General features: G+C 42.8%; 1 protein-coding gene across 3 annotated transcripts; it reads right to left on the bottom strand.

Moving 5' to 3' along the window:
* Window positions 1-1,149: 1,149 nt before the first annotated feature.
* ZNF711 (zinc finger protein 711) lies at window positions 1,150-21,509 on the bottom strand. Of its 3 annotated transcripts, none has more exons than XM_050310322.1 (9): window positions 21,392-21,509; window positions 16,515-16,619; window positions 15,112-15,642; window positions 7,573-7,731; window positions 7,100-7,246; window positions 6,376-6,513; window positions 5,181-5,228; window positions 4,511-4,654; window positions 1,150-4,055 (listed from the first exon to the last, which is right to left on the bottom strand). In XM_050310322.1, the coding sequence occupies exons 2-9, from the start codon at window positions 16,591-16,593 to the stop codon at window positions 2,878-2,880; spliced, it is 2,424 nt and encodes an 807-aa protein (XP_050166279.1). In that variant the 5' UTR covers window positions 16,594-16,619; window positions 21,392-21,509; the 3' UTR covers window positions 1,150-2,877. The 3 variants fall into 3 exon arrangements, with proteins under 3 accessions (XP_050166279.1, XP_050166281.1, XP_050166282.1); XM_050310324.1 differs by having other exon boundaries at window positions 4,619-4,654; XM_050310325.1 differs by lacking the exons at window positions 15,112-15,642; window positions 16,515-16,619; window positions 21,392-21,509 and adding an exon at window positions 11,058-11,342.
* Window positions 21,510-22,151: the final 642 nt, after the last annotated feature.

Genomic DNA, 22,151 nt, shown 5'->3' with positions numbered 1-22,151 from the left:
CCTACCCACAGCAGGTACTTCACCCCAGCCCTCTCCCACTCCAGGTTCTGTGGAGTGACATCCCATCACCAACACTGGGAAAGGGATGTGTGGAAGCACTGACAGACACCTGTTACTGTGACTTGACAGGAAGCATTTTTAAAGTCGTGACACCTCCACGGTGACAACACAACAGCCACCAAAATCCTCTTCAGTATGAACAGGGAAAGTGCACTGAAAAGGATCCAGGGACTGTGCCTTTAACTGCTGAAGAGTCAGGTGACATTGCATTTCTTGCATTCCAGAAGACTTAAAACGCCACTTTCTAGTAAAATCTTATGTCAAGAACAGCAACCACCCTCTTGCTTTGCCATAGAATTATTACCTGATTATTCTATCCATCTGTATGGTGTGGAAATGAGCCAGCAGGGCTGTGGGCTTCGGCACAGAGCCAGGGTGATCATCTTCGGGCCGCTACAAAGAAACTCCTTCAGTTCAAGTATTCAACATAATGCTCAGGAACAAAACATTAACATGGTCAGAAAAGCACAACTTTTAAGACTTTTTTTGAATGCTACCTCTGACTGCTGGGCATGCAAAGCAAAGCAGCAGCAACAAGAACCAGATAAATACATTCTGCCTGTTTAATTTCTGCTTTTTGGTGCAAAACCTACGAGTTCAGTGGCTCAAAGCCCGTGGGAAATCCTTGATGAACTGTTCATTTAAAATCACACTTCCTTCTTCAAGTGTTTAATCTATTACTGATGTTGTAATTCAATTATCCTAAAAAGAGAGGGAATTTAAGGATAGCAGCATTTTTAGTATTTCACTCTGTAAGCTGTTCTTATTACACAGATAAAAAGAGAAAAACCCACCTACCTGGGTTTTCCCAAAACACGTGAGAAGTTTTATGTTCTCTTAAAGGAAAAAAAAAAGTCAAAGGAATGTATCACATTTGAGAATAATTTTAGAAATAAACAAAGTAAGCACATTACCTGTAAGTTTAAAGGGTTAGTCAAATCAAAGCCAATGCTCTCCCCTCCATAGTCTGACAAATATACCTCCAGTAACCTGCTTACTTGAAAGGTTATTACATACTAATGAGCAAATAACACAATTAAAAATAACAGCTAAATTTCCACAGAATGAGACTTTCCTAAACACCACAAATGAAAAGCAAACTCCAAAACATTTGGAGTGCAAGAGATGCGTTTTATTGTATGCCCGTTACGATGAGTAACACATTTAGAAATAATAATCCCACAGAACAGTGACAATCTTATTTTACAGCGTGTACATCATTTTTTACAGCCACATAAAACACGTATTTGTCTAAGAGATTTCCCAAATTTAACTTTCTGAAGTTTAGAAATATAAAAAAAATTTATTCTCAAGGAACTGATTCTCATCTGGTGCAAAAAAAACCCCCAACAAAATATGAACATTATCTGGAACACAAAGCCACAATATAGCATGAAGTTATAATTTCTCATGTGAACAGCTGTGTGCAAACATGAAGCAACTAAAAAAGTAAAAAATACACATTATATGCATAACATTTATGACCAGGTTTTTCATTAAATAGCCCTAGACCAGCTCGTTATATAAGCGCCATTGGATCTGCAGCATGCTAACACAAAGCATTGTAAAGGGATGCATATTTTAAATGTATACACTGTAAACTCAAGATCCACCTCCAAACTCTAGTGGCAGCAGATTTTTCTGGTTAAATACTGCATATATACTTTCTTACAGATTGAAAATGCATGTTTATAGCATGGTATAGATCTTTTTATTTTAAAAAGAATCCATCGAAAGGTGCAATTTTATGTCTATATGGAAAATTTCCTATTAGGAGGTAGGACAGTAATTGTCATACCTGTTAAGAACACTGCCCTAAAGAACTTCTAAGTACTCTGAATTTTAATTAAAAAAAAAAAAAACAAAACTCTACAGTTTTCAACTGTTTTTAATATTCTTTTTAAAGAAGATTTTTAAAGTAGCGAGAAGAAAAATTAGTGTTGAGTCACAACACTATGAGCTGCATCCATTTTATCCTTAAAAAAAAGTCAAATTCAAAGTTAATTTTGTTATATGTGCCATACTGAACAACATTCAACTGTAGTTTCAGATAAAAAAAGGGAAATTATGTACATATATATCTTTAACCCTAGCACCAGAACACCACCTCTGAGACCATAACATAGTGCTCTATTTCAAACATCAAATCCTGCAATAAAATAGGTTAGCAGCTTTGAAAACCAGTAAAAAAATGCTTCTTGGACCTAAACTATTAAAGGAAACCAAAAAGTTTCCTGATGAAATGTTCAAAAAAAAAAAATTAAAAAAAAAAATCAAACCAAACAAGGGACAACCCCCGCAAATTTGAGCAGTTCTGGAATTCAATTTCTAGGCACAATTAAAACGTTGGGATGAAGTGACTGACTGAACCCCCCCGTTCAAAACTGCACAAGAAGTGAGGACTGGGCTCCTTTGCAAACCTTTTGTAACTCACCCCACCACGACTCTGAACTGTTTTCATATTGGAGACAAATGTTACTGACAAAATGGGTCACACAATCAGCTCTGCTCTGTCTTCTGTACTTAGCCATGGGAAATAACTGTTCACCTGAAGACATTCATCCATCTTTCTGCAACTTTAAGACATTCATCCAACCTCTCCATTCTATAGTGCTCTTTAGGTTCTGATAAGCAACAATCATAGGGCTATGAGATCCCCTGCCAACCCTAATACTTTTAAGACTTTTAATACAAAGAATGTAAAGTTATGGTTTAATATCAAGCTTTGAAACCAGGAGAAACAGTTCGTGAGATTTATTTTTTTCCCCAATTAGCATTATCACAGTTTCTACACCGCCTCCTTCTGCAGCTCCTCTGTCACATTATGGCCTCCTTGTGGTGCCTCATGATGTGCTGATTTTTCTCGGAGGGCCTGCGGAAGCCCTTTTTGCAATACTCACACCTGTGGGGGTAGTCCTTGGTGTGGATGGAGATGACGTGCCGCTTGAAGCCCGACGCGTCCGTGGTGCTGTACTCGCAATACTGGCACTGGTACACCTTCCTCCCGCTGTGGGTCTTCATGTGCTTCTTCAGTTCGTTCTGCTGCCTAAAGCCTCTTTTACACCGTTTGCATTTAAAAGGCAGGTCCTTGGTGTGAACTGAGAGGATGTGCCCGCTAAGTACAAAAGGATCTGAGGTTTTGAAGTCACAGTGCCTGCACTGGTGGATCTTTTTCCCTTTGTGGGTCTCACTATGCTTTTTGAGCTCGGAGGGCCGGTGGAAGCCCTTCTCGCACACCTCACACTTGTGGGGGAAGTCCTTCGTGTGAACCGAGATAATGTGTCGCTTCAGGTCACTGGAATTGGTGCTCTTGTGGTCACAGTGGGGACACTGGTGAGTCTTGTGCCCTTGGAACAACTCCATGTGCTGCTGCAGCTCCTTCTCGTCGGCGAAGGCCTGGGGACAGTGCTCACACTTAAAGGGCAGGTCGGTGCCGTGTTTGGTTTTGATGTGAGTTTTCAGGTTGGACTGGTCAGCACACCTGAACACACAGTGCTGACACTGGTATGGCTTTTCCCCCGTGTGGGTCCTCATGTGCTTTTTCAGCTCCGAGGGGTGGCGGAATCCCTTCCCGCACTCCACGCACACGTGAGGGAAGTTCTTGCTATGGACTGCCAGCAGATGCCTGTTGAGTAGTCCCTGCTCTGCAGTCTCATAGTCGCAATATTTGCACTTGTGTAGCTTGGGCTCCTTGTCCCTCAGGATGAGTTTGTTGGAACTCAAGGGGCTCGCTTCTCTGTATCTTCTCGTGTACTCCGTAAACTCGTGCGTTTTATCAACCTTATTTATAAGTTTATGGCTTTCCAGATGATTGTGGAAACTTACTTTTTTGTTAGTTGTAAAGTCACAGTCTGTACACTGGTACTTCTTCTTAATCATATGATCGGGATGGTTCTTCATATGCCTTTTCAAGAATCCTCTGGATTTAAATTTTTTCCCACAAATATGACAAGGGTAAACTGTTAAGGGCTGTCCATCAGGACCTATTATAACAGCTGTTTTTAAACAAACAAAAACAAGTTATGAAGGAAACACATTTACTGACGAAGTTTTAAATCAGCCAAGTGCTGTTCAGATTCATGCACTTACACTTGCAGCAGAGAGAGTGGTTCAGTAGTTTAAAAACAACCAATCCACAGCACCTATAGTTTATATAATTTTAGGAACCGCTCCAACAGATCAGGAATTATCACATGTGCAGTGAATATAGCCATGGTTACTTTCTAATAGCTTGCAACATTCCAATGAATTGCATCAGCCCTGAGTGTACTGACTCTGAATAGCAAAAATATGACATTTTCTCTGCACAGAACTGGAGGGGGGAAGGACACAGGAAATATGCAAATCATCATTTAGAGCTTTTAATTCTGCATCAGCTTAAACAAGAGAAAAGGAATAGCACAGGAGTAGGTGGCACTCCATGACAATACCGTAGCCATCCAGTGTTTACCTGTTTGCCATTGCCTGGCCTCTCCTCTCCTCCTTTTCTTGGCTTTTTGTTTGAGCACTCTATTAGTGCCAATGCTATCACAAATCTGCAGGTACTGTGTTGCATTACCGTTTTTGTTTTCTAATCGTGTATCCAAGTTATTTCCTAGAAACAAAAATTAGACACCATAAAAAACCTTAAACAACTTGTTTCTTTGGGACTGACGACTGGAATTGCACTGCAGCATTTTAAAAACAAATACTGCCCTTTCATCTACCATGTACACACATAAAGAAGAGCAGTGCCAATATAAAGCACTATCTCTCTTTCCTGGCAAAAGTCAGGAATATAATTGCTTAAATACTGATTAATTTTTAAATATATTCCTTGATCTCTCTTACTTCTCAAGACATTCATTTCTTATGAGTTATGCTGATTGTTCCCTTTTACTTAACTTGTTTTTACTTCTTAAGAGCTGCATTATCCCTTTTCTGTCTGCAAAACTGCATTAACAACCTGGCAGTGCCTCCCAACTTCCCACCCCTCCAAAGGCCTACAGACAACTACAACTGTTTTAACTCAAAATAGCAGAGAAAGACTGTGGAGTCCTTCAATATAGAATTCCCTGACACATAAATGCACATATTTTCAAGGACAGCACAGCAGTTTTAATGTTGTTACAAGTTCTCACCTGCCGCTTGACCATCTTCGTATCTTCGGGGAAGCCTTCTTTCATCTCCTGCAGAAAATGGTATTTTAGTCATTATAAATTAAATTTATTTTTAAACACGATGGCTTTGAAAGTCTGATAATGAGAGAAAACTAACTTATGTAATAAATAACAGCTTAACACCACCCAAAGGGAGATGTGCAGCTCACAATCAGATCAGTGTTCTGTAATCACGAGCCCCAGGAAACAAAATCCCATCTTTGTGGAGAGTTAATATCCACTAAATCTGTGCTTGCATGCCTTGCCACGCTGGCTTTCCTGCTTTTCAAAATTAACATGCTTGTTTCTGCAAACTTGCAACCTCATCCATCAGCTCAGATACCAATCCAGAGGCTATCTGCAATGTTCCTGGGATGGAATCACGTTATCTTTCTGGAGTAGGACCAGGCTGATACGAGGACTTGGCCCCGATCAGCCTCTCATGATCTACATGAGGCCCTGTGGAGTTTTGGAAGATGTGTAAGGAATACCTTAGGAGTGTATTCCTCATTTTGCACTGGAAGTGTTCATTGCTATGTGCCAAAGCTCTGTAGTTCTGAACCCTTTCATCAACCTGGGCTCACATCATCACACACAATGAATTTAACTGACTTGATTACTTAATTGTAACATAAACCACAGACGACCCAATACCCTCTTAATAAACATTTAACACACCAAAATCCAAGAAAATCATATAAAAGAATAGACAGAATTCAGAATATATCCTAAGACAGTTCCAATATTTGAAACTCTGTTTCTAACCTGAAGGACTAACAGGCCTAGAACACTTATATAAACTGAAATTATTAGGAACATGTTTACACATTTACTCCCTACTTGAGGTTTTTCCCCCTTCCTCCCAGCTAATGTAAAACACTTAAGGCTGTTCTTGTTGTTCTAAGATCTTCAACAGCCACCATGAACCATCAAACCCCACACACGCCTGAGCTGGGATCGGGAACTGCATAAACCTCTCCTAACAGCTCTCCTTTCTCTACTCCATGAAACAAAGCACCCAGCAACGCTCTCCTTATCTGACAGACATCAGGAGGAGCTGTTTCCAAACTCCTAGAACAAGGTGAGAGATTGTCACGTTTGCCCAGATATTCTGGAAGCTGGATGAGGGGAGGGATTTCAGGAATGGGAAGGCATTTCAGGAAATAGAGATTCCTACCGTAAGCAGCAGCCCAAGCAACAGGGACAAACGTTTTATTCACGCCAGAGTCCTCGAGTTGGGTGTCTGGAAGGGATGTAGCTTCTTCTTCACCTACAATAACTTCCATATAAACTTCATCTGCTATTTCAGCACAGCCTGGATGAGGGGAGAAGAATAAATCTTTAATTTTATTCTGCTCATCCTAACTTTTCCTTTATTTAATTTGCTCTCACTCTGCTTGATACCCATTATAAATTACTTTTCTTTCTCTGGCATGTAGGACCACCCCTGCCCTTAGAGGATCACTGTTTATTCAGACATTCCTTAAAGAGAGAAAACACTTACCAATAAATATAAATCCAAACCAAATACCAACAGAATTTCAAATATGCAAACTTACAAATTTGCAACTGATAGCATTTGCTACTTTGCCAGAAAACAGCTTAATTCACAGAGGGAAAACAGAAAAATGAAAGTCTGACTAACCTCATTAACTTCATCCATGGGCACGTTAAATTTAATATAAATAATGAAATGATTGCACAAAGTATGCATAAAGTGCACTATCCACAACACTTTAAAATAATCATAGACTGCTTTTTATTTTTAGGGAAGATGAACTTAGTTTTCTACTATTCCAGGCTGAAGAATTCTTCAGAAAAAATTAAAAATGTCCTTGAGATGATGGTTATATTGGCATACAAATAGCAAGAGAAACAAAAATGTTTCTTGTTATGCTTACTAATATCTTCATCTTCCTGAGAGGAGTCCTTAACAGCCATGTAAACCATTTTTTCTCGTTGCATTCTCCCAACACCACCTTGCTCAATCACTCCAGCTACAGAATGGCCATTGTGAAAGTCACTCTCAGTGACAATTTCTGTCCCACCTTTAACAAAAAGAAGTCACAAAGTTACACATGTTTAGTAAATGTGAACAAAGCCACCGCTAATTTCACATTTAAGTATTTTTTTCCTATTTACAGAAAAACTGTTTGTCATAAAATTCCAATTAAGTGTTTTTACGTCCAGGTCTGTCATAAAACCACACAGGTTTGATACTCCAGAACAGAGGAGGAAAAAGGTCTCTCGGTGTACCCTGAAAAATTCAAGCCCAAACACTCCACTCACTGGGTTACACGGAATTCAGAACAACACACAAAAAGACCCTGAAACTCCTCATACTACTGGAGGAATAAAGAGAATTTAAAGGTACCTATTTCAACATCATCTTCAGCTTCAGCTTTAAATATGTACACTTTGATAACTTCTGAGCCAAACCCGTCATCTTTGGCAACGTCATCGTTCGCCACCTCGGTGCTGATCTTCAAGGGAGTGCTTCCCATGTGGTCCAACTTCTCCCCAACATCATCCACTGTAATGAGAAGAGAACAATGATGAGGCTTCAAACACGTTTTTAGAAGTCAAAGTAACCAGCAGCATGATTTTCTCCACTATTCTCCCCATGCACAGTAAAGGGTTGTATTCGTAAGTGGCCTTTACGAAACAGCTCATCTCAAGGAGATTCCACAAGTTCAATATCATTTTACTGCAACTCGGGAAACACAGCAGGAATTACAGAACGAAGGACACAAGAGGGAGCCTGTCATCAAAGGGAATGAGGTAACTGGCTATGGCTGAAACTATCACACTTAGAGACCAAAAATGTATCAATAATTAAACATCTATCCAACAATGTTAAAAACTAACCCAGAATTTCCTGTTATAGCCTAAGAGTCCCCAAAAGTTTCAGTACTCTGACACACTGGTGACCCAAATTTAGTAGCTGAAACTCGTCAGTTGAGTTATATCCCCAGTTTAAGTGTGCATCAAAAATCTGACACCTTCTCCCTAAAAGAAATTATGATTTTACCCACTTTATCACTTGAAAACATATTAATGAAGATTATGGTATAATATAGAGCTGATTAAATGATGCAGTGACAATAAATCCAAATACTGCTACGTGAGATTGACTTCTCATCCTTTATGCACACAACTCACTGGTTAGTTGGTCTACATATCCAAAATGCTCATGTAGTTCTACAACAAAGAATACACTCAAACTACTAAAAGCAGGGCATTCTTATAGATGTCCTAAGATTTATCCCAAACTGCCAGCACAGAGGCCACTGAACTAAGCATCTTTCTGACATATGTACCCACACACTTCTCTCGGGGGATAAAATTAGCTCCTGTGCAGATGGGCAGCACAAACCTGTGCGATGCTCAACACCCACTGAAGGGCTCAAAACAGAATTCCACAGAATGGAAACCAAACCTGAATTAAACCCATTCCAGGGAAACAGTAATTTACTGCACAGGTGACATTAAACTCTGTGTACACTAGGAAGAAACAGGGTGGAAATGAGTGTCTGGGGAGAGCTGTGCTGCTCCCCAGCTCCCTGCCCCAGTGCAGTGGTGACAGCGCCTGCCAGGAAATGCCCCTCCTGCAGCAGGGCAGGAATCCACCCCAGCAATCCCAAAGTAAGCTCTTCCCACTCACAAACAGCCTTCCACAGAACACTATCCAGCTACCACAGCACTGAGAAACCTCATCTCTGCCTCACTAGCCCTGGACTGCAGCACATGAGCACACAAGTTACTGAGGACACAACTAGATAAAATGTAGGTAAGTACAAGGAAGTATTTCTTTTAATTTCAGAACCTCTGTAAGGTATACATTCCAATGAAAATTAAATGGAAAACAATTAAAAAATGCTGTGGTATAGAACAGATTAAGTCCATTGCTGAAAAAATATCAAACTTGGATCAGGAGAAAAAAAAAATTAAAAATCTGCTTGGCAAATTGGGTTTTTTTAATAAAAACCATTCTAAATCTCCACTGAAATTGATGCCAGCAACATCACACCTTAATCTGGGAGAGTCTGACATGCAGTGCAAGGGTGCTCAAGTTACCTGGCAGGACAGAAGAGTCAGAGTACAAACACCAGACCTGAGAGAGACACAGAGCCTGGAATATTCTTTTGACACTCAAGTTTACCAGCACCAGGTTATTAGAACCCTTTTATATCCATCTGCTGTAACAACCTGACATTTGTTATGCTGCCATGGTGGAGTTATTAGAACTCCAAAAGGGAAAGTGGAGATGCTGAAATATACTTATTTTGGAAAAAGTATTTCCGTACATTTACTATGGTTGAATTTATTAAAGACCATTTTATTTTCTGCCAGGCTTTTATAATAAAAAGTTTCTTACAGAAGTTATTTATAAATAAGTTTGCCATCCATATTCTTCAAAATGATAAATGTCTGATTTTAGTCCAATGACCATTTCCACTGCATGTCTGAGTCTTTGAAGGACTGGAGAGAACTCACAACTCATACAGAGTTGTATGACTAGAAATGCTGCCAAAACCCAGAGAGAGTATTTCAAAGCTTACTAACTGTAAGCTGTTCCTGTAAATCTAGAACTGGGAGGTGGTAATAAAGTTGTTTTCCAATCTTCAACTCAAGTAACACCAACTTTTTCAAAACTCCCAAATTTTATGATATTGTAACATTATAATTTTATAACATCAGTTTAACAGAAATGAGTACTTTGTAAATTGGGAAGTTATTTAATAATGGCAAGTTCCTGTAAAACAGGGGGGTAATCCCATATGTGCTAAGTTTTCTTTATGGCAAAATTTCCAACTATTTAACCACCACTGTGTGGCAGTGACTCTGCACCACTGTGGAGCTGGTGAAATCATGTAAGAAAAAACCACACAATTTCAGATAGTTGCCTTACCAGGACATCAATTGCAATGCAACAAAGATCACATAAAGGGAAAAAAATGAGGATTTTTTTCAATTTTTATAAGAATATTTTCAGGAAAAAAACGCCCAAAACATGAACAGAGCATGTACACTCACACACTGGGTTCTACCATTTCAAGTAAAGCTCCCAAATCTTCAATATCCTTTAAAAAGTGGGGAGTTCCATCTTGGAGGGGCAAACTTACAACGGTACTTTAAAAATTTATGGTTACTCCCACAACATCAACCATCGTGTGCTTATTCAAAGACCTTCAGTCTTTGCAATTTAAGCTTAAAAAAATGGAAACCTATCAGGAAGTCTGGGTATCCAGGGCCTCTGGAATGACTTTTCTACGAAAACAAATGCATAACACAATGAAATTTGGAAAATATAAACTGGACTGAGAAAATGATACCAATATAGACTGTTATCTACAAGATGTGCCTTTTGTTTCAAATACCACCACTACAAAACACACTGAATTGGCAATTGCTGCTGCTTAAATTGCTGTCTGAAACGAAGGGAATTTCATGGCTTCCATCTATTTTTTAAACACGTTTGTATAAGAGGAAAGCAACCAACACAGCAGGACAAGTAATCTTTGTCAGATTAGAAAATATTGCCTTTTTTAAAAGCACATCATGAAAATATTCTATTGTCTTAGTAATGACTTCAATCACTGCTATCCCATGAGTGCTAAATTATCCCTGCTTTTCGCAGGGATGCCTCACAGCAACAGGAATGTTTACTTTCTGTCAATGGAATATCAAAGTGTCTTCCAGATCTGACTTATCCACCAGAAGCACTACATATTATTATCTTGTCACTTAAAATCGAGTGAAAAAACACAGCAGAGAACCTTAATAAATATATGCTGAATCCTCCTGAATAAACAAGGTTTAAAGGAAAACTCAGCACAGCTCCAGTGTTAAACTTACCTTCCTTGGCTGTTTTCAGGTGTGTGATGTCCAGATTCACCGTGGATTGCCAGCTCCCAATCCATGTGATGCCTCAGCATGCACTATGCTGGTGATATCACACCCACCACAGGAGCCAGAGGGACAACACGAGGGCAAGATAAGTCCCATGGTTTGACAATTCTCCGTGTTTTTCTAATGTCTGATCTACTCGTGTCCCGTAAAATAGAGGAGCAGGAAGACTAAAATGCTTAGCAAATTATGCAACACTGTACTGTAAGACACTAAAAAGGAGGTGTTGGTGGCACAGTACCTTACCCCCGGGGCCAGCTCCAGGGTGGATCTGTGGTGGGATGGGGGTCACCAGCACAGTGCATGCGGGGCCGGCACACGGGGCGGGGGCTGGCAACCCGCCGGGGCTCTGAATATCGCAAACCTGAAAAACAAAAGAGGGGATGCTTTCAGCTCCAGCCTGCCCACTGCCCCCTGCACACACAGGGGGCTGTCACAGCCTGCCCACTGCCCCCTGCACACACAGGGGGCTGTCACAGCCTGCCCACTGCCCCCTGCACACACAGGGGGCTGTCACAGCCCACCACTGTACTCATCTCCTCTCCATCAAGATATTCTGATTATCTAAAACAAGGGATCGTGAATATACCCTGTGGTATTCACGCAGAGAGGAGTTGTAAAGGTAGCAAATAAAGATTTTTTTACTTTATGCTTATAGAGCTGGTTTAAAAAAAGCTCAGTTCATCTGCACTGAGACACAGTTGAGGTGATAACCTTGTGAACATTTCCAGTCACAAAGTCATACGCAGCTGGTCACACAACTATCAAGACAAACGTACTGTTCTCCAAAAAAAGAATATCATTATCAAAAGTGTATAAAGTCCCTACATGGGAATGTCACCTCAAAATGGTGAAAAATCACCTTTCAGCAAGGTCCCTCCCAACCCAAGGTTCTATCATTTGAGCTGTAACTCCCAACAAGTTAGAATTCCACACTCAGCCCAGCTCCATACCCTCAAATGCAGTATTCTGGAAGTTCCCAAACAAGGAATTCTCCAAATGATACACATTCTCCAAATTATACAAATAAACTAATTTCTGTTCCACAGAACAGCTCATGGCATTCCCTAAGGACATCATCTGGCATTTTATGCAAAGTCTCCCCTCTTCAGGTGCTAAAAATTTCATTAAAAGACAGCTAAGTATTTTGAGATTCTTTAAGGCTGTCACTTTGATGTGATTTACATAAAGAAATAGTTCAACAGTCCTATATGTCCCAAAGGAAATATCATGAAGTTCACTTTCTACACTATTTACTGAACATTTGACAAATTAAAAATATAAGTAAATAAAATGGGTTTTGATCTGCTTGATTTTTTTTGAGGTCTATATATTCTACACAACAGATTATATATATATATATATATACAAAACATATTCAAGGCTAATTCAAAAAAACTTTTAAAAACACACCAAAATACAACTGCATAAGAATGATACATTTTTGCTGGCAAAAATACAACAGTAGTTTGTGGGGTCAGGCTGCCACACCCAGCACAGCCTCAGAACAGCAGGGACAACAGACCTGCAGATGACACCAAGCTGGGGGAGTCTTGATGTGCTGGAGGGCAGGAAGGCTCTGCAGAGGCAGCTGGACAGGCTGGATCCATGGGCTGAGGACAGCGGGGTGAGGGTCAACCAGACCAAGAGCCGGGTCCTGCACTTGGGTCACAACAACCCCATGGGAAGCCACAGGCTGGGGCAGAGAGGCTGGAAAAGACCTGGGGGTGCTGGTCAGCAGTGGCTGAACATAAACCCAGACAGCCACGAAGGCCAAGGGCCCCTGGGCTGTCCCAGCCATGGGGTGTCCCAGCCCCAGGGCAGTGCCTGTCCCTGTGCTGACCCTGCTGGGGCATCCCCAGTGCTGGGGCAGCTCTGGGACCCCCAGACAAGAAGGACATTGAGGGGCTGGAATGTGTGCAGGGAAGGGAACAAAGCTGAGGAAGGGGCTGAAGCAGCAGGAGCAGCAGCTGAGGGAGCTGGGGGGGCTCAGCCTGGAGAAAAGGAGGCTCAGGGGGGACCTTCTGGCTCTGCAACTCCCTGACAGGATGGGGGAGCCAGGGGTGATCGGGCTCTGCTCCCAGGGAACAAAGAACAGGACAAAGGGAAACGGCCTCAAGCTGTGTCAGGGGAGGGTCAGGTTGGATGTTGGAAAAAATTCCTTGCCTGAAAGGGCTGTCCAGCCTTGGCATAGCTGCCCAGGGCAGTGGTGGAGTCCCCATCCCCAGAGGGATTTAAAAGCCCTGTGGATGTGGCACTTGGGGACATCATTAGTGGTGGCCTTGGCAGCGCTGGGGCAATGCCTGGAGTTATCTTAAAGGTTTTTCCCAACCTAAACAATTCTATGACTGCCTTAATTTATCTAAATGATTGCTTAAAACAAAATCCCAGATGAATAATGTAGCTTCCAACTGTGATTATTCAGGCACATCACGATTATAAATATTATTTCAGTAATTTGCTGAAAACCAGGTCTCAAACTGGCTTTGACTCATTGCAAACACCATGGGTGGGTCTGAGAACACCTGACAAGAGCAGGAATGTGTCAGACACACCTGGGGCCAGCAGGTAACTGGAAGTTTAGGATGCTCTGGTCGAAGTGCAGCGATCACCAGCATCAATGACGCTTTCTCTGTCTGAGAAGGAATTCCAAAGAGGGCTGTACTTACAATTACAAGGGTGCAGTGGGAATAGCGCAGTTACAGAATAACAACTCAGCAAGTACTCTGTCAGAAAGGAGGAATTTGTTCAGTGAAACAACTGACTGTGAAAATGGTGCTCCTTTAGTTACAAAAACACACAGGATTGTTTTGTTGAAGGTCTAAATTACTTCAGAGGTTCATTTTTTTAAGTTAAGTTCTTTTTCAAAAAAACCCCACCTTCTACTACTGATGGTATTGCAGTAACGATTGAATGCTGTAAAAATCATTGCTGTTCATTCCATACTGAATAAGTATCAAAAAATATTTTGTATAAGGGACATAAATGCTACAAAAGATTGAAATCATAACCATGAATTAGTTGTGTCCTCTGTCATGAAATTTTTAATAAATGCAGCTCATTGTAAATAGACTGACACTTTGACACACTTGGCATTGACTTTTTTTAACATATTGCTCCTGACTAAATAAAATCTGTTTTGACCTACTCACATTTCAACAACTGATTTGGAGAAGTCAAAAATTATAAAATTAACTATCATACACTTTATCAAATTTGTGTAACAGTAACAACTGGTACCTTGGGCATAATTTAACCACTGAGGAAACACAATACACTCAAGCTCCTCTCAGCAGTTTGCACTCAACAGGTAGCAGAGGACCATACAACTTCCTGGAGTTAATGCTGTGTGGGAACTGGAATGGGAAGCCCCTTCCCAGTGTTAATGAACCAATCAATTAATGCACGTGACCCCCTAATGCCAAGTTCAGCCCAAAACAGCACAACAGACAATGAAATGCCAATTATAACTTTTTAATACACTAAACAAACTGTAGTTTGTGGACACACTGAGAAAACTTTGAGAGTCAGAGATCTTAAAACCCCTTTTTCTTTGTGGATTCTCCTGATTAAACCCAACATGCTATTTTTACAGGAATCTGCATAACATTGTAGTATACCTGTGGATTTTTTTAAAGAAGCGTCATACTTAAAATAAATGGAGTGTTTAGCTTTCCAAGGTGTTTTCCTTAATTTCCTGGAATATCTTGTTTAGCTTTCCAAGGTGTTTTCCTTAATTTCCTGGAATATCTTGTTCCAGAAACACAAACATACACACACACTCACTCGACAGCATGAATGTCCTTCTCTTTTTTGCTGTATCACCAATAAGGGATTTTGCACCAAAATACCCCAAATCCAGACACCAAGAATGAACAGGGCACCAGCCTAAGTGAGCATTCCAGGATGGAGTGAGGCAACAGTCCAGTTACAGAAACTTCTCCCCACCAGACCACTTGTACTGCAGCTACTGCCTGGCTGTGTGTACCTCTGTTGAACTTACAAGATATCATTAAGTAGTCTTCAGACGTGCTCTTGCCATCATCGTCATCCTCTGCTTTGATGGTCACTGTGGAGCCAGGCACAGTCCCAGCTGCCTGGATGACCGCTTCCGAGTCCGAGTTCGTCACCAGGACCTCCTCCGACACCACGGTCGGGGAGGTGGCTCCGGACACAGAGTCCTGCACCACGTGCTCCAAGTGTCCCTCGGCACCCGCGACGAGGTCGGCCACGAACACCTGGTCGGGCACTCTGACGGTTTCTGTGATGAGGTCGGAAGTCAACACGTGGTCACTGGTGTCCAAAGCCTCTTCGATGGCAACGTCAGCCTCCAGCACAGAGTCGGGGACAATGACCCCCTCCGTGACAACGTCGGTTTCCGTGATGATGTCGGGCCCCTGGACAACCTCAGCTGCCAGGCCGTGATCCAGAGTGATCCCGTCATCCGTGACGACATCGGACACCAGGACAGCTTCGGGCACGGACACCACAATGTGGTCTCCATCGATGTGGGCAGTGCCAGCCATTCCAGCCACTGTGGAACAAGGACGAGCCAGGAGAAAAATGTTACAATCACTGTACGAGGAACTGGTTAATGTAAGGAACTGAATTATCACAGAGACAAGTTACACACAGATGTAAGAATCTCTTACTTCTCAACATCCACATTTCGCATTTCACCCAATAAACATTATCCAAAGCAGCCTTTAAATTAAGAAATTTATATTTAATTTAAAGTATCTTTTAAATTAAGAAAAACAAAACATACCACTTCAAGATATAATGCAAAGTTTTCCCCAAACTTAGGTCTGATAATACTGATCTGTTAAAAACTACAGGCCAGTTTATAATTTAAGACTTTTTTTTTTTTTTTTTAAATTCCAGTTAGAAAACATTTCATTACAGCAGCAATTTGAACATTCACAGAATTCTTGCATGAGGCTGGAAGTGAGGTGACAAACCATTAATTGCTGCTACAATAAAAGGACTCTTCATCCCTTAGATTGCATGGGCTTTGAGATAAATAAATGCTCAGTTGTATCCAATATTTATAGTACAGTTTCCCACAACTTGCCACATCAGAAGGAATGGCCAAAGGCAGAAACCTGGTTTTCATTAACAGACTTGACTGGCTGACTACTTTTCTAGACATAACAAAGAATGCACAGTGAATTATTTTAACACACCCATAAATAGCAATTTTAACCTTAATGAACAAAACACTCAAGAAAACGGTTCTTATCAGAATGAAAAAAATAACCGGCATTATTCAGTATTGTATTGCGAATGCAATTATCCTGGTACACTCTGAGGGGTGTTAATTCATGAGAGAACAAAGACATGGTCCTTCCTGAGAAGGTCATCTCCTGGATTTCACTCATTATTTTTAATAGTTAAAATGTTTACCAAAATCCTGCATAATCATAGTGTGAGGCATTTTGGATTCTTGTGTTTGCAATCCCAAACTTCCGCCACCTGGATCCATATTCAGCTAAGTGCATTCACAGATAACTGCAATAAAACAAAAAGGAGAATTTACGGTCAGCGATGCTATTGTGTTATCGGCTTGACTGGATTAATGTGTCACACTGACACACACAGAGAAGTATTTACCCAAAAATGCAAGGAAAACATAAGCAACACTTTGTACAATTCAGTTTGCTTTATTATTTTGTTTTCTACCTTAGCATAATAATATTTTTTAGCTACTGAGCACAAAGAAGTCACCTTTGCTCTGCCTGTCTGTCTTGAGGATGCTGAATCTCTTTGTCGAGGCACAGCTACACAAAGTCACTTCCAGAGCAGGAGAAAGCACGTTACCTTTCTTTGACAGACAGCAGGATAAATCAGCATTCCAACATGCTATTTGCATTGCTACACTGAAGTGTGGGGAATCTGAATTATTTTGCAATTTGCTGCAACCCAAAGGACTTTTACCCAAGTTCTCAGTGCAGATGAAGTGACTCCAGGTCACACAGAGCTCAAGGTTTTCCCTTTCCAGGTGAGAAACCTCTGGCCTAAAAAATTCTCTGTTGCACAAGACTAAAATCTTGTACTGTCCTACCCTCTTGTATCCAAGAGTCAGAAAAAGTGACAGTATCACGCAGAAAACAAAGAGTTTTAGGAGCTGCTGGAAGTGAACAGAGAGTAAGAGCTGAGCTCAGAACCACGTGAACCGGGTGGTGCAGAGAGGAACTGGGAGTGCAATTTCTTTGTGAGTCTCAAAGGTGTAGTCCTTTCACTGTTGTAGCACCAACCTTGACTTTGCTCTTCAGGATCTCATAAAAGAAAAATTACCATTATCCTACCACAAGAACTGATTACGTCTAAGCATCTAAACCCAAACCATGATGGAAACTCCAGTGACTTTGGGGTAGAAGACACCTGACAGCCCCACTGCAATGAGATCCACCCCAGGAGTCCAGAGCCAAAATGGCCAAGGCAGGTGAACAATAAAACAAGCCAGGTTGTCAGAATAAAGGCTGCAGTGCCCAAAACCTGTGACACCTCTGAGGCAGAATCAGGGGACCCAAGAAGGATCTAACACAGCTCCTGGACTCTTCCAGCAAGTGGTGCCCTGACATGGTAATTTCAAGGGGAAGCCACTGATCCACCCCAGAATATGAGACTGAGAACACAAAAGATCCCCTGACCGTGTGCTGTCAGCCTTTCAACACTTCCTCCCTCCCAAGGCATTTACCAAACCTACTTCTCCCAAACTGGCTTTAAAGCTCCAGCACTAACTCCTGGGGATGATGAGGTAACATCCTTCTTGCAGAACTACAAGAATTTCCCAGTGGAATTCCCTGATGGTGCCATAACAGAGTAAGTCAGGTCCACAGATCAGACAATAATATAAACACAAATGTGAAACATTATCAATAAGGAAAGTTGCCAAGGATTTTACTAACTCAATTCCGCTCCAAAATCAAATTCTTTCACTATTTTAAGGATTACAAAGCATCTTCAGAACCCCAGTGCAATGCTCCATCACTCCCAAATTATGCTCACAGTCATCTGAAATTCCTACAGTAACAAATGAATACCTGCTAGTACAAAATATGATACAGTTCTAGACCACAACTGGCTAATTTAATGTAACTATCCCAGAATTAATGCAATGCTCTGGCATTTCCTGACCACAGCCTTTACATTCAGTTCATCCTTCTTTTTTAATGTAAATGGATATGAAAAATTATCTTAAATTATATCAACCTGAGCTTACAGGAAGAATATGCCAGACTCTTCTTCCTTTTTTTTCTTCCTCATTTTCATATTAGTTAGATGCACAACCAAATTACATATTGTGCTACATGAAAACATTCAATACAAAGTAAGTCTATAATTTAAATTTAAATTTCTGCAAGAAAAGCAATATCACTAAAATAGGCATTTTCCCCATACTTAGCAGGACTAGAAAAATTCCCAAAGTTATGGGATGGCACCTTCTGTGCATGGAGTACTATGAATCCCTTAGCCTTCCCCTAAAACCAGAGAGGAGGAGGACACAGTGGCAACAACCACACTGAGGCTGTACCAGCCCTACTGAAGTCTCATCTTCTAGACCCTCACTGCAGACAAAGGATGGAGCTGCATCAACCACACAATCACAAATGGATTTGGTATTTCCACCCTGGGGTCTTGCAGGACAGCAGTGACAGCAGGAAGAGCCCTTCCAGCTAAAGTTGGAAGAATCCCCCATGGATAAGGCCCAAGATTCCCCCCTAAGAGGGTGGGTTTGCTGCCAGGTTGCAGCAGTGCAGGAGATGCAGTTTCACAGCCACACAGGCAGGGAAATGAAATCTTGTAATTGGAAGGAGCAAAAAAACGCAGAGCAGTGATTAACTGTGGCTCTTCACAGCTTCCTCCTGTAGTACACCATGTTACACACCCACACAACCCCAGACGGATCCAATCGTGGGTTTCCAGCAGAGAAATCAGGCACAAAGCCACAATTCCATACATAATCCAAACTTATCCATTCCTCTCTTGCCCCTGACTAGTAACATCTCAAGCTTTTCCTCTCAATTCCCCTTCTCCTCTGGGTATTTAAGACAGTGAAAACACTTGATTAGCATCAGCCAATAAAATATTCACTTTACAACCTTCCACTAATATTTGCATTGATTTTTTTAATTACACCATGTTATCCTGGCCCAGGAAGGAGCAGGTTCCCATCAGATCCCAAAATGAAGTATTTCATGAAACCTACACTGGGACTCCCAGAGCAGCGTCCTGATGTTAAATTTTTTAAATGTGTCTGTATCTAAAGTGGTTTTGCTTTTATGAAAAATAACAGTTGTCTTTCTAATGAGCTTGAGCTGATTTCAACCTATTTCACTCGTTATGCCAAAGCTCTTGCTTACACAGGGCTCAGCTCAGACAAGCAATGAATCTGAGAGGAAGGGGAAGGGATATTTGACCTCTCTGACTACAGACAGGAACACCACTGTAAATTACTTCTGCACGTGGAATTTTTAAAAATCAAAGATAATGGCTGGCAGTTTGGGATGACCTAAGAATACACAACAGCAACGCTCAACCGAAAAGCTGGCAGAAGCTCCCAGTAAACACACTGATCTATTCTTAGCTTACCCTTCCTATAAAAATATCATAGCCATTAATATTTTAATTTTGGGGAAAGTTTAAGAACACACCCTAAATGGAGAGATCCTCAGCAAAGCATTTTAAGGAGGAGGGATACAAACCATTGCTTCAGGACACCCAGAGGTGCAAGGAAGCTCCCAGTTCCTACACTGGCTTCCAGGCACTGCTGCCCTAATTGAAACGTGTACAACATGAACAACATTTCTGCAAAATGCCACTTGCTACTTAAATACGTGCTCTTATTTATGTAGAGTTCTGAACATGTTTTGTTATACCCTAAACAGTGTGGTCCTGCAAATGTTAAGCCCCACTTTACACATACGATTATTCCCAGTATGTTCAGGTGATGCATTTTCACATAAAGCCTAATTGCATGGTCAGCCCTTCGTCTCTCCTTTAAAGGAGTAGATTTGTTCTAAATAATATTATTATTTAGAATATATAATATTATTTCTTCTAAATAATACTATTATTTCTTCTAAAAAATATTTAGGTCTTGTTTACATGTTCTAAAGGAAAATGCAACACCGTGTTTTGTCGGTGTTTTGGATATTCACAAGCTGCGCAAGCTTTTGATTAAACCAAAGGGACCAGGCTCAGATACAGAGCCATGGAACAATAAATAAACCAATGTAACAATAAATAAACTTACACGCAGTTGAAAAACGCAAACCAGATGTTTTGTAATCATCTTATTTCTTAAATAGTATTTAACTTGAAAAGGAGAATTATCTTCCTCTCATGACACTTCACGGTTTGGGGATTTCCCCCCTAATTTTTAATGCAGCAACCGACAGAAACGCAATGAGAAAACCTTAAGCAGAAAACCCAATTAATGAAATAAGGTGCAGATTAACACAGACCCGTCGCAGAAAGGGTATGAAAAACCAACATATCCATTTCAAAATCCTTTATTGTGTCCACCTACAACGCACCCAGGGCAACTCATAGTCTTAAATCCATTTAAAACGACACAGACAAAACCAGAGAGCAAGATTTTTTTTTCTCGTTGCCTGAAACGCCTTAAAGGTTCTTAATAAAAAAACAAATAAATAAAATAAAAACCACGGAAAAAAAAAGGTACATCGGCGGCAGTAACAAAACTTCCCCTGGTAAATAAAAAGCACAGTAACGGACGCGGCTGTTTGAGGGCCGGGGCTGCCGGTCCCCGAAGGCACGAGCGGATCCCGGCGCATCCCTCCCTCCTTCCCTCTTCCCTCCCTCCCTCCTCCCGCGCGTGCCCGGCGCGGGCGCGCCCGCGGTGCCGCGGGGCGGGGGAGGCGGCGGAGCGACCGCGGGGACAAAGGAGCGGGAGGGAGCCCCGCGGCCGCGCAGGCCGGGGCGCGGGGACGGCGCCGGGATCGCCCCGTCCCGGCGGGAACAGCCCCGTCCCGGCGGGATCGCCCCGTGCCCCGGCGCGGAGCCGCGGCCTCCCCGCCCCGCGGGCCCGGCCCGGCCCGGCCGACATCTTGTGTTCCGCCATTTTCTGCCCGCCCGCGCGGCCCCTCCGCCGCGGGGCCCGCCCGCACCGCTCGCCCGCCGCGGCACCGCCGGGCCCGCCCGGGGCTCCCCCGTCCGCCCGCCCAGGGCCGCCCGCGGCCCGCGGCGCCCGCGGCGGCGGGCCCGGAGCGCGGCCGGCCCTGCCCCGCCGTCCCCGCGCCCGTGCCCCGGCTCACCTGTGCAGGCCCGGGGTGCGCCGGGCCCGCGGGACTCGGCGCCGGGGCCGGGCCGGGCCTGGGCCCGCTCCGCCCGCAGCCTGGGCCGGGCGGCGGCCGCGAGCGCGCGCGGCCCCGCTCCGCTCCCCGCGCACGTCACGCGCGCCCCCGCGCGCCGAGCAGGCGCAGCCGCCGCCGCCCCCTCAGACCCCCCCGCGCCCCCGGAGCCGTGAGGGGCAGCGAGGGGGGATAGGAGGAAGCCCGCACAAACCCCGGGGGACCGGGGAGGAACCCCGCACACACCCCGGGGCACCGGGGAGGAACCCCGCACAAACCCCGGGGGGAACCGGGGAGGAACCCCGCACACACCCCGGGGGGACCGGGGAGGAACCCCGCACACACACCCCGGGCGGCACCGCGGGGGGACCCCGCACACACACCTTGGGGGCACAGTGAAAGAATGACGGGGACCCACCCCCCAGACACGTTCCCTGGAGGGCAGTGAAATAATCTCCATAATAAAACACCCAACCTTTAAATAGCCCGGGGCATGGTTTTGGTTCTGTGGAGCTCTTCTATCAGCATGAAAATCCTACTTATTTTGTTAAACACGAGAATTCAATATGAAGTTGAAACAACAGTATTTTAATATATAAAAGTAGTTAGGATACGGATATGAACCTTCTCGTGACAAGCATAAGAACTTTTGGGAACTTTGTATTCCTGTTTGTCACAAGGTTCAGAGCCTGCTGTACAAATGCGAGCAAAGGAGGACTTGGGC

The sequence above is a fragment of the Myiozetetes cayanensis genome, unplaced genomic scaffold (genome assembly GCF_022539395.1).
Source record: "Myiozetetes cayanensis isolate MyiCay16 unplaced genomic scaffold, myiCay2020 scf15, whole genome shotgun sequence".
Lineage (NCBI taxonomy): Eukaryota > Metazoa > Chordata > Aves > Passeriformes > Tyrannidae > Myiozetetes > Myiozetetes cayanensis.
The sequence above is the reverse complement of the archived record's forward strand: the minus strand, read 5'-3'. Positions and strand labels throughout refer to the sequence as shown.